The 12,254-nt window shown below is 42.6% G+C and overlaps 1 protein-coding gene across 1 annotated transcript in view; it reads left to right on the top strand.

Moving 5' to 3' along the window:
- adgra1b (adhesion G protein-coupled receptor A1b) overlaps window positions 1-12,254 on the top strand; it is a gene marked incomplete at both ends in the record, with an annotated part of 168,525 nt that overhangs the window by 133,514 nt on the left and 22,757 nt on the right. The window contains one exon of the mRNA XM_083987586.1: window positions 4,285-4,412. Within this exon, the coding sequence (XP_083843712.1) occupies window positions 4,285-4,412 (128 nt within the window). The remainder of the gene's footprint in view (window positions 1-4,284; window positions 4,413-12,254) is intronic.

The raw sequence follows: 12,254 nt of genomic DNA, 5'->3' as shown, positions 1-12,254 counted from the left end.
GTTCAAACTTGTCGGAAGCCTGGGGTCTTTTCTTGAGAAGGTTGCATGTTCTTCTTGGTAATTCATAGGTATAACCCTGGTCAACAGTTTAAAAACGCCCATGTTTTTCCAGGTTTGATTGTAATTTAAGAGGTCAGTTAATGACCTTTTATAGTACAAGGCAACTTATAAACTGCCCAATTTAGGTCTTTAAAAAGTGGAAAATCCTGTAAATTCCACAGAAAACAGGTCATTTTCATGGAAGGGGGAAATGATCTTAGTGAAGCATTGAAGCAAACAGTTGCTGCAGGTTGATGGCTTAAAAACCCTGTATCCATTCAGAGGCAGTTTTACTGTGTCCTCTGATTCATTATTAGGGCCATACTGTACTGTAAGAAGTTGATCTAGGTCTTCCTATATGGAAGCTGAGAAAAGGACGGAGACAGACTGATAATGACCCAGAACTTGGGAACAAAAGTACCAGACATGGCCTCATCCAATGAAATACCAACAGTCTCCAGACTTAGACCTTGTCAAAGTAAAGTAATACATCTGTGGGAGGCTCTGCAACAGCATTCTGAAGTTGCCTAAAGAAAGAAGCCACAGGTTTGTTCGGCTGCTGGATGAGTCAAACATTCTGATTACGTTCATGATTTAAAGGATCATAGGGCAGGATTAATGAGAACGGCCAGTGACGCGACGGCCGCTGCGCGTAACTACAGCAACCAGGGAAGCCACCGGCACGGGAGCGCGCACAGACTTTTCACTGTTTACTTTACTCTTTACAGTCTTTCCTATCTGGGTAGGGAGGGGGGGTATTTTACTGTAGGTTCTCTCTCTCACAGACAGACAGACAGACAGACAGACACACACACACACACACACACACACACACACACACACACACACACACACACACACACACCTTCACTGTGCTGCAGCAAGAGGCTGCTTGTCTGTTCCTCTGAGCTCCTCTGCATGGATCTGTATGGGCTCCTACTCCTACAGGCCGGTACCGAGAATTAACGTGTCGGGTCCGGGTGTCGGACCGCATCTGTCAGGGTCCGCGGTCCCATGAAAACCAATAAACACCGACCGGACATATTCATGATTTCATAAATTAAAAAAAACGGACGAGTCGCGGACACGCCGGCCAGGACGTGAAAAGTGGACGTGTCCGGGCAAAAGAGGACGTTTGTCCACCTGCCTGATAACGTTGTTAAAGTTATAACGTCGGCTTTTAACCGCTAGCTGCGGCTAACGGCTAATAATAAGACAGTAGTGATGAGGGAGAGGGTGTGTAAGTTAGTGACCTGCCTGCTGCTGTGTGCGTGTGTGAAGGGAGGGGGAGAGAGAGTGGCGGCGGGGGGGGGGGGGTTAACAGGGCTTTCAGTTGTGCTGGGTCGTAATTTGGTCGTAATTTCAGTAATTTGGATCCACCGTGGTTCAGAGCGATTGATATAACAGGGAGTGTCGCCACTCTGTTACTATATCAGTCGCTCTGCCGCGGTTGCCCTCTTCATGTCTCCATTCCATTGATCCATTCGAAGGCAGTCGTGGACGCGCTGACGTCAGGTCCGCCGGCCAGGGCGCGAAATTCACCCCCTGAATTGCAGCGCATTTTGCAGCAAAAGACCCCGTTCAGGGCAATCGAGAGATACGCGGGTGGGCTCGTTCTTTTTGGTTTTGAACGCTTCCTCACCCATTATTATTTAAAAAACGTAAAACGCATGGGTATTTTCCGGTATTTTCTCACAAATCCTGCCCTATGATCCTTTAAGATTCATTTTTATCTTAGTTCTTATTTGTTATTTGATTTCAGAGACAAAGACATTTCACAGCGTACATTTCAGTAACAACTGGAAAACAGAAGTTTTCCAAAACTTCTGACAGATCCAGCAACACTGGTACTGTATATCCAATGGACATACAGTATGGATCATCAATTCAATTGGCTAAAACAAGCAATTTACTGTGTGAAATTCATTTGCACGAATAACCTACAGAACAGTATCACCTCACTCTGCAGTTCATGTCAGCTCTGTGGTCTTCTTTAGTGTTTTTCAACTTCATTTTTTACTTCTACAGCCACGGAGTGTTTTGATTCCATCTCATCACTCTCTCCAGGCTTGTTTCCAGCTGCAGCAAGCAGCTGTTCTCAGCAAGAATCTCAGATAACTCCTCCATACTTGCTCTGTTTAGCACCACAGTTAGCCGATGGCTGGTAAAAGTAGTTGATATCATTCTGTGTGAGTTTGTATTTTCTTTTAGTACCTGTGTTGGTTTCCTCTGGTTGCTCCAGTTTTCCCTCATAGTAGAAAGGTTCGGTGAATGACCCTTTGCCAACAGCTGTGTACCTGCTACATCTGTCCATTCTCACCTACTGTAGGGTTTACAGTGATAGAGGTGACAGACAGGTCTACCTCTCTGAAAAAAAGAAGCTTTGATTTCAGCCCATTTTTTCCATCACTGGCAGATGTCTATCAGCTGTATAAGCTAAATAAGCTAACATCAACTCCATTAACAGATTGGTTGGTTTTGGCAAAAAGCCTTTCCCAATACAAATACAAGAGACGCTTGTAAAACGATGTGAACATCTTACTTGGCTATGCTGACAGTTGCAGCTTGCATTACAGCAGACACACTATTTTATTCATGAATCACAGTTTTGCCTCACCACCTTCCCAAATTGTATTCTGAGTATTGCTCTTCCTCTAGTGCCCACTGTGATGTTAGGCAATCCAGATCCTGACAGACTTGATAAACTTTTCTTTATGATTATCATTTTCATGAGATGAGGTGTCAGACTGTGTGATTGTTTTACATGTGTATAGGCTACTGTGTGTATGTGTGTGTGTTAGATCTGTGAAGACTAGCAACCTGCATCTCACTCTGTGGTGAGCTAAAAAAAAAAAAAAAAAGTCTCCAGACCTAAAGGATGATTATGGCCAATAGTCCGTGTTTGATGGATGGATGGATGGATGGATGGATGGATGGATGGATGGATGGATATTTAAAGTTAACAGTAAATAAATATGTGGTTAAACAGCAAAGAAATGCTAACCAAATTTAAGAAGAGAGTCGATCAGGTCCAAGTGAAATGGCACAACATGCTTACTTTAACCTCTAAAAACAAAGACCAGTGTCTCTACACACAGTCTGTTGCTCTACGTCTCCCCAGTGTCCTGCTCCCAAAATGTTTCATTCCAGCTCACAGGCCACTACTTTACAACTGTGCTTATAAATGCTCAGCTGAAGGTCACGACCCCTCGCAGGCCCCCCGACAGGCCCATCAGCCTTTGGATAAACACGGAGAGAGAGAGAGAATATCCCACTCGGCTACTCAGCGAGACAATGATGGAGTCAGACAGCGTGTATGCGGATCACTCTCACAGACACAAACTCACACTGAGCTGCCGGGGTTATGGAGATAAGGTGCGCTTTATTTAGCAGCGTCAACATGATGGAGGCGAAACCGTGACGTCACGGCGGGCTCTACACCTGCCTGTGGCGCAGGACGGGGGGGGAGGGGAGGGGAGGGGGGCGGGGTCAGTCAAGTGCACGAGAACTGATTTAACAATAGCTTGTTTTTATTCTCTCATCACGCAGGCCCACAGATACAGTGATAGAATAAAGTATTAAAAAGTTGTGTGTGTGCTCTGAGACTTTGAAGCTGTAGCTGTCACATCGTGAGCTGTGCGAGCAGGGAGAAGTGTTGGTGTTGCAGGCTCCATGTAGAATAAATTACAAAGCAAATCGACTGTGATGTTGATAAGGGCTTAATGAGCCTTTGTTAACAATGTGTCTTTTAGAGCCACTAAAAGCGACTTAACTTTGTTTGCTTTTCCTTTTTTTCCCCCCTTTTTTTGCTTGGCTCCTATCCATTTTTGTTTTGCCTTTTATTTTGGCAGACTAGGAGGCTTATGCTATTGTTGCATTCAGGCGCTCCGGCTAAGAGTGTCAGCTAAACGCCTGAAATGCAAAATGTAAATGCAAGAGGGAGGGGGGGGGGGGTATTCACTCGACAGAGTTGTTACTCTTTTATGCTGATTTGGACAGCGCTCTGACTCCAAGACATTTCCTTGACTTTCATTTGTATTTTGCTTGTATATGTCGTCGGGGCACTGTGCTCAGCCTGTGCATATGGAGAGCTCATCATCTTTGTCTTTGGGTGGATTGTTGGAAACTCTGTCTCTGTGCAGCCATAGCTCTTTTGCTCACTGATGATTTTTATGATTCTGTGTTGATGATGACTTGTCTGATGTCCGCTTCTCCTCTCTCTCTCTTTTTTTTTTCTTGCCTCAGGATCTGAAGAAGGTGCTGTCTTTCCCCCCTTACCCTGGGGAGTTTTTGCACCCGGTCGTGTATGCCTGCACGGCGGTCATGTTGCTCTGCCTCTTCGCCTCCATCATCACGTACATAGTGCACCACAGGTAAGAGGAAGCCACCGCCTCCATTCTGTCGAAGCTTCCGTTTGAACCTGTTGAGCCATCAATTCAAAATCCCAGCCTTGAACTTTGATTTCTGCATCTGGACGCTCGGGCAGACTCATGTAATCTCTTCATTTCTCACCTTTTCCACCTTGATGGTTTACAGTCTGTTTTTGACTCCTCTGTCACAGATCCTGGGCTGACTGTGATGTGAGTCAGATGCTTTAGGCTGGCGTAAAGCTCTGCAGCCTGTCTGACTAAGAGGATCCAAAGCACGCAGACAGATGCGTGTATTAGTGTGTGCGCGTGTGTGTGTGTGTTTCAGACAGTCAGAGCAGAAATATATGCTTCAAATGGATTTCTAAGGGGTACTTAGGCCACCTTTGTTCCTTTTATCCCGTATGGAGATGAGGCCATTGAATGCACCATGTGGCTCTTGTGGTTTTGCACTGTGGCGTTTGTCTGCTCCGTTTAGGTTCATCATGCCGTGGATGCTGTTATTAAAGCAGGAGGGAGACTGAGTGGCGTATTATTTCAGCACGTCAGTTCATCATCTGTTGTTCTTGTAGCCCATCAGTCACTTTATCATGTCCACGGCATTAATGTGGTATTATTGTAATGGCTCTCCATCCATTCTAATATAAAGAAAAATAGGAAATGGCTTAAACGTCACATTTTCATTTAAATATGGAAGACATACTGATATTCTCTCAGACAGAAATCTTCGCTGCTATTGATGCTTTCTTGTCCTTAATGTGACTAAAGCACAGAATGTATGAAACCGTATGAGCAGCCTTTGCAGTTTTGCATCCATCTGTGACACCAGGGATGAAGACAGGGTGCGTCCCTCTGCAGTCAGACAGCGATGACAGCATCTGGAGCCTCAAACAGCAACGTCGCTTTCTGTCGTCTAGCCTTGCAGCACTGAAAACTGAGAGCTCAGATGCAGGCAGCGGCGGTTCCAAAATTGCAGGAGACTCCAGATTTTTGATTCAACTGAAATGTCAACACTTTCCAAACACCAGACACCTGGGGCGAGATGTTTGAATGATGTGCACGCACAAAGACCATCCATACGTGACACACATGACTTGGTATTTAAAAACACAGCATGTGTCATGAGAATGCGCACACCTCACACATTCCTATGACCATGCGTACATGCGGATTTCAGCAAGTGATTCCACCAGTTACAGAGAAGTGAAAATATAAATAATCAGATAAAATATGTATTTTATCACAGAACCAGATAACCAACTTCACGGAGCTTCATTTATTACCATCATTATAAGTGATAAGTGTATATAAAGCGATAACAATTTTACAAATCATAAATCGAAGTAATTGTTTTGTGCTCAGTGTTTCCTTTATGTTTTATTCTGAGTCATTCTGTAAACTATTTTGTGCTATACAGTCCTGTCTGGAGCCTCTTTATGATGTCTCTAGTTCCGGTAAATTAAGTTCAGAGTCAACCAGAATTTCAGTAACTATACTAAAATGATGTATGTTTTACTTCAGTTTCACATTAGGTGAAATCGTTGTTCTTGTCTTTTTTCTCTGTGTCTGATTGAGTCTTTGTTTTTTTCTGCAAACTGATTGTGTTAATCACATGTTTCTGGCTTTGTGCGTAAACATATTTTTTGGCTTTGTGCGTAAACATATTTTTTGAGGGATATACGTCTAAAAATCTCCCTCTAGGCCATTTTTGAAACTTAGCTCAAAACTGAAACTAAAAATCTGTTCAAACAACCACGATTGACAGTTCAAAGACATATGAATTAGCAAGAGGATGAAGAAGAGTACATTTTCTAATTTAAAGGAAGGGTTGGAGATCCTGGAAAAAACGGTTCGAGCAGACCATATTTTGAAAATAGAAAATTCAAAAGTCCAAGCCCTTTTCCTCAGACTTCTCTTTGAATCCACGTCGCATGTCACTGCGCAGCATCACCAACTTTCCTCCAGCTTTTTCTCATGGCTCATTCACATGAAAGAAAACACCTAACATCATAATAAACCACCCAGCATCCAGCTTAGAGCTACGTTGCCACCTACCAGACTCCAGTGTGGTACATTGGGTCACTGTTGTCTCTTCCGCGGCCGTAAGTCGTTAAAGACTCTGATCGTGCACATGATTAGTGCATGAAGAGCGGTACTCGCAGAGGAGGGAGGGAGGGACAGAGACGGCAGTTTGATTGACACATCACGATCCAATTGACTTGAAAGTGGTTGTCATGATGATTGGATGCTGTTTTTACAGGATTGTCCATCCCACAGGACCAGGTGACTGACTTTTTTCATTTTTGTGAAAAAGCATTCAATTAATTGGTTGCAATCGGAGTGTGAAGAGGATTTCAAACAATTTAGTAACAAATGCTCCATAGGATATCCAACCCTCCCTTTATCTGCATTTATGAAGGTGTAGTGTTTTTTATTTAATCTTAAAGGGGGCATATTATGGAAATATCACTTTTTGAAGGCTCTTTAACATACATTTAGGTGTTTGTCTTGCCTTCCGGCCCCCAAAATGTGATAATTGACAAACAAATCAGTGATGTCCAGGCTCCCTAGGTTGAAATCCACGTGGTTTTACGAGCTGTTCCCTCAGTTGTCTTCCAGTGATGTAACTAGGTTTCGAATTTGCATAATACCACCCCTACCTGGGACCGGTAGAAGGGGCAGGGCAGGGCAAACAGTGGTTAATTTGCATTTAAAGGGACAGGCACTGAAACCAGCTGTTCGGAACTATAGGCTGTTTTGAGAGGATGAAAAGAGCTGTGATGTTTGATCCTTGGGGTATTTTGACCAAAGCATGTCACAGATATGTCTTTAAGACACCTGGGGACTACTTTAATTTGTGGAAAGGGGGCATAATATGTCTCCTTTAAGATAAATATTATAGGTAATAAACTGTAGTGGTTGTAAAGTAACACAGTTATGAGTATTGATTTATAGCTGACACACAGCAATATATGAAAGTGCTGTGTGAACAGGTGTTTTACTTATCTGTCAAACGTATTTCACACCCAACAAACAGGATGTTCTGCGTTTTTGTGTAAGATCCTGCATCTTAAGATTGACGTCTTAACTTTACCTTGCAATGTGTATCGAAAACACATTCATTATTACACATATAACAATGCAGTGACAGCCTCTTGGAGTTTTGCCAAATCTATTAATATTACTCTCAGAGCAGACATGATGAATGTGTTAACATGCACATTATCATGCATGTTTTGCTATTTAGGAGCGGGTGAGTATAAGAACATCACATCATGGTTATTCATATCCCTATCTACATGATTGGGCCACTATTCAGCTGTCAGTGAGAAATTATCTGCATTGAGGCCACGTTTACATGGAAACCATCTGAACAGAAAACGCAAAAGTGGCGTTGCGTTCTTTCTCACTTTTTATTTTGCATTTAGACAAGCGTTTTTGGGGTGGAAATCGGCATGCATACGGTGACGCAAAAGTCTGTGGAATTCAATGTTGTATGCACGCCAGGCGCACAACACACAACACCCCCAAGTGTGCACGCCTGTGTACAACCCAGAATTGTTTCCTGTTCTTCTTCTTCTTGATTTCCGGAAGGCTGTACGCCTTCACAGGTCATAGCAATCAGAGCAGACTTTTGCGTTTTCACCCTTTACACGGGGACGCAACGGCGGAGCGTTTTTAAGATTTCCACTGTGGAGAGTGGTTTCACTTTTTTGCGTTTTCAAGCCCCCAAAACGCTGTCACCGTCTAAACGAAAGGCACATCCGATTAAATATTTTGCCGTTTTCATCCGCGAGCGATGTCGTGTAAACAGGGCCTAAGACACATGCTCCCCTCATTGCTCTTCAGCTCATCATACAACATTTACCTTGATAGTTTTTGTTTAACCAGCAGTTAAGTGGATGACACAAATCCAGATTTCTAAAATCCTGATTGTAACCAGGATACTTGTTCACTTGTAAACACACACATCACCAAGTACCGGTACTTTTCAGAGCAAAAATACATAAATTTCAGTCCAAACTAGAGCGAGAACAAGCCTGTATTTCAGAGATGAAGCTGAGGCTTTTGTGGTGTCTGTCACTCACAGGGGAGGGTTCCAGGGTTTTTTCTTTTGCGCAGCGCTCACATTGATAAACTCCAGCACATCCTCCTCTTTCACACCTCCCTCTAGGCACTCCCCAGCTCTAAAACACATCTCTGTTTAGTAACACTTGAGCTATGTAGTATCACTCCAGATGACTGACAGTATCCAAGCCGTGAACTGTGTGTTAAATGTTCAGATTGCGAGGGAGGCTGTTCAAGGACAGGCACAGCAGATTAGCACCCTTTTGAATTTGTTTCTTTTCTCACCTCAGCTCGCTAATGCACACACATGCATAAATGTATGCATACAGTATATTCTGTTGGTCCTTTCTCTGCCAGTAAGCCATGCCAAGATAGACTGTGATTATTGGTGCAGTGGTGATGCATGATGTATGAGCCAACTAAAGAACATAGTGGGTATCATGTCTTTGAAAACCAGAATCCTTTGAACCATCTTGGTGCAATTTGCGTCAAACGTTTTCTCAGAGTCATGACTCAGTCAAAGTGGGAAACACTGATGTCATACACACACTGCAGCTCACTCTTTCCAATCATAGATGTTTAACCAGGATAAACATCCTCAAACCCTCTTAGAATATGGACTTGAGATTTCTTCACGCTTCCTAAGCATGAATGACCTCTGCCTGAAATTGATGCGGGTGGATGTTGTGTGTACATTATGGTGATAGAGAATTGTTAGCACCTGAGAGAACATGATTTTTCAGAGTGCACACGGTTACATGTTCTCTTTAGATCAGAAAAGGTATGATGGGAGTCGTGCTGGGAAAATCTTGAATTATTCATGAGTTGACTTATTGGATTATTATTATTTATAACTCTTTTTTAAGTATATTTTGGGGCTTTTTTGCCTTTATTTGACAGTATAGTTGAGAGACACAGAAAATGGGCAGGCAGAGAGAGGGGGAAAGGACCACCAATTCGGGATTCAAACCGGGGCAGACTGCAGCGAAGACTGTAGCCTCTGCATGGCCGCCTGCTCTACCCACTGTGCCACATAGCACCCCAACTCCAATATACAGTAATTTGTCGACTATTATTATTGTCATCGTTATTTATAAACTGAAGGACAGATGAATTGTGCCTCTCTCTCCTAATCTCTTGCTCTCTCTCCATCTATGGACACTGGATCACAATGACAATACACAATGCTGCTGCACTGGTAATAGTATGTGATGTGTCTCTATCAGCAGACAGATTAGCAGTCGCACGTAAACCAGTTGTCTTTGTCAGGAGGTGGAAGCCAAAACAGAACTTAAAGGAATAGTTCACCAAAAAATTAAATTCAGTCATTATTGACTCACCCTCATGCTGATGAATACTCCGGAGAAAGTTTTTATTCCTCAAAGTGCATCTGGAGACCCGGGAGAGGGGTTCGTAGTCCAATGAAATCCTTATATGAGACTCAATAGCACCCAACACAAAAAGTCCATAAAACTACACAAAAACCTTGCAACATTCCTCCATTCTGCTCGTCCACTGCAATCCAAGTGTCCTGAAGGGATATAGTCCAGAGTTTACTCGAAACTATGTCATTTAGGACATTTTTACAGCCTAAACAGTCCTGTATTGGATGTATCTCACGTTCACGTGATGAATCTCAAATCCCAAAAATTCAATAGGGAACTGTTAAGGCTGTAAAAATGTCCTAAATGACGTAGTTTCGAGTAAACTCTATATCTTACAAACCCCCCTCTCAGGTCTCCAGATGCACTTTGAGGACTAAAAAACTACTCCTGAGTATTCATCAGCATGAGGGTGAGTCAATAATGATTTCATTTCATTTTTTGGTGAACTATTCCTTTAAAGTATTGGACTTTCTGTCTGACTCAAAAATGAACAAGTGCAAGTAGGCACGCTACTAATATGTATGTCTCTCAAAAGCTGATAATGAGTCCTGTTCATAGCAGTGTGTAGATTTCTCTACACTAACATGGTTTGGCACATTCATTAGACTCAATATCTTGTCAGTTTCACGAGATTTGCTGTACTGGTAAATCAATATTTTTATGTCATGTTACTGATCAGTAACAGTCCAGTAACTTCAGTATAACTCCCTGTTCTCCATCATAATTATCACACAGCCACATCCTCATGTAACAGAGCTGATACTGTACCTGTGATGCTACCTTGGGTTGATTGGGCTTCGAAGCGAGTCTGTCACCGGTGAAATTACTTGGCTAAAATTAACCATTGTATAATGTCCAATAATATGCAGCCCATAGCTTTATTGTCCCTTACAGTTGGCTCAGCAGCGGGTGCAGGGTGAGAGAGCAGATGCAGAGAGAGGACAGTTTTATTCCCCCTACCCTTTGCAAGATGGGGATATGGAGGGTTGCCAGGCTAATGTACTTGACCCAATGAAAGCCCAGAGCAGAGCCTATGAAAACCCCCTTCCAGGGAGGCCAGGAGCTGGCCTGATTTATGGCCTCTTTGCTGGATGGAGTTCAGTACCTGGACCGCAGCAGAGGCTTCAACAACAGCAGCTTTAACTCTCCCTCCCCTCACGCAGAGCAGTGAAGCCCAGCCCCAGACACGCCTCATAGCTCACTGCTGAGCCACTGCTTCATCTACAGTTGGCTCACGTGCAGCCGGGGCTCCGCTCCTCCATTTTGGGGAGTGGAGATTTCCTGCAAAGGGTTATATAATTTCAAATGGTGACAGTGACTGTACAGATCTGACATAGGGAAGTAATTAAAAGAATGGATGGTCTGTTAATTCTCACAGTAAGACATCTATGTTGGTATTTTCTGACCTACTTATTCTACCTTCTAACAGCTGGATAGAAAGTGGTAATGTGGGTTAAGTGCCCTGCCCAAGGCTACGTAACCCCCTGGCTGACACTATATTTCACAAAGTGCATACAATTGCGTTATTTTACATTGTGCAAACTTCAATTGGTCCAGCCATGTGGAAGCAACCCCTTTTTATTTCAACATCAAAACCAGCAGTGATTCCTGGTTGTGTGCATACATCACTGCATGCACTGTATGTGTGAAAGTGTATAAAAGAGCTGTGTAGGAAGGCAGCACACTGAATAACTCACTGAGCTCTTACTGGAATCTGTGAATAGTTCTTTGCCTGAGGTCCATCATTCTGAAATAAAGATTACACAGTTTGTGGGAAGTGTTACCATTTTGTCAACTGAGGATTATTCTCTTTCCTTTTTCTTAAAACTGATTCTCTGGATTTTTTTTATCGTTTTCTTTCCCCTTAAGATTTGAAACAACTTTTATGTAACTATTATTCCTCTGTCAGCAAATGTTACTGAATGATCTTGTTGTTTTGTTGATTTCATAAAGAAGCCTTGCGAGGAAATCATTTGTTTTTCATGCAGTAATAATACAAACAGAAACAAAATAAAAGAATGCGTAAAACAGTAGTAGTATAGCAGTTCTACTGATTTTGGGCGAAGAGCAGACAAAAAATATAGGTCATGTTCAATTTTTGACTTTTTTTACTTTGAGTCTTTGAGCTGTTTCTGTAAGTTCAAGTAAGAAACAGTGTGGTTCATTCAACTATTTTCTAAGTCTACAATATTTTATTCATTCAAGTAGTAATAACAGAATATTCTATTTAGTATGAATTTATATTGTAGCATCTCATTGGTGTAACCCTGAATTTATATGTGTCCCCGTTTTGTTCACGGTGTGATGTTCCACAGTGTCATAACTACAAGACAGTTAATCATTAGGAGTCAATGTTGTTAACGATTAGTGAATTTGTGTGCATGATGGTTCATAA

Source organism: Trachurus trachurus (genome assembly GCF_905171665.1).
Source record: "Trachurus trachurus genome assembly, chromosome: 15".
In the NCBI taxonomy this organism is placed as follows: domain Eukaryota; kingdom Metazoa; phylum Chordata; class Actinopteri; order Carangiformes; family Carangidae; genus Trachurus; species Trachurus trachurus.
This window is presented reverse-complemented; position numbering and strand designations above follow the sequence as displayed.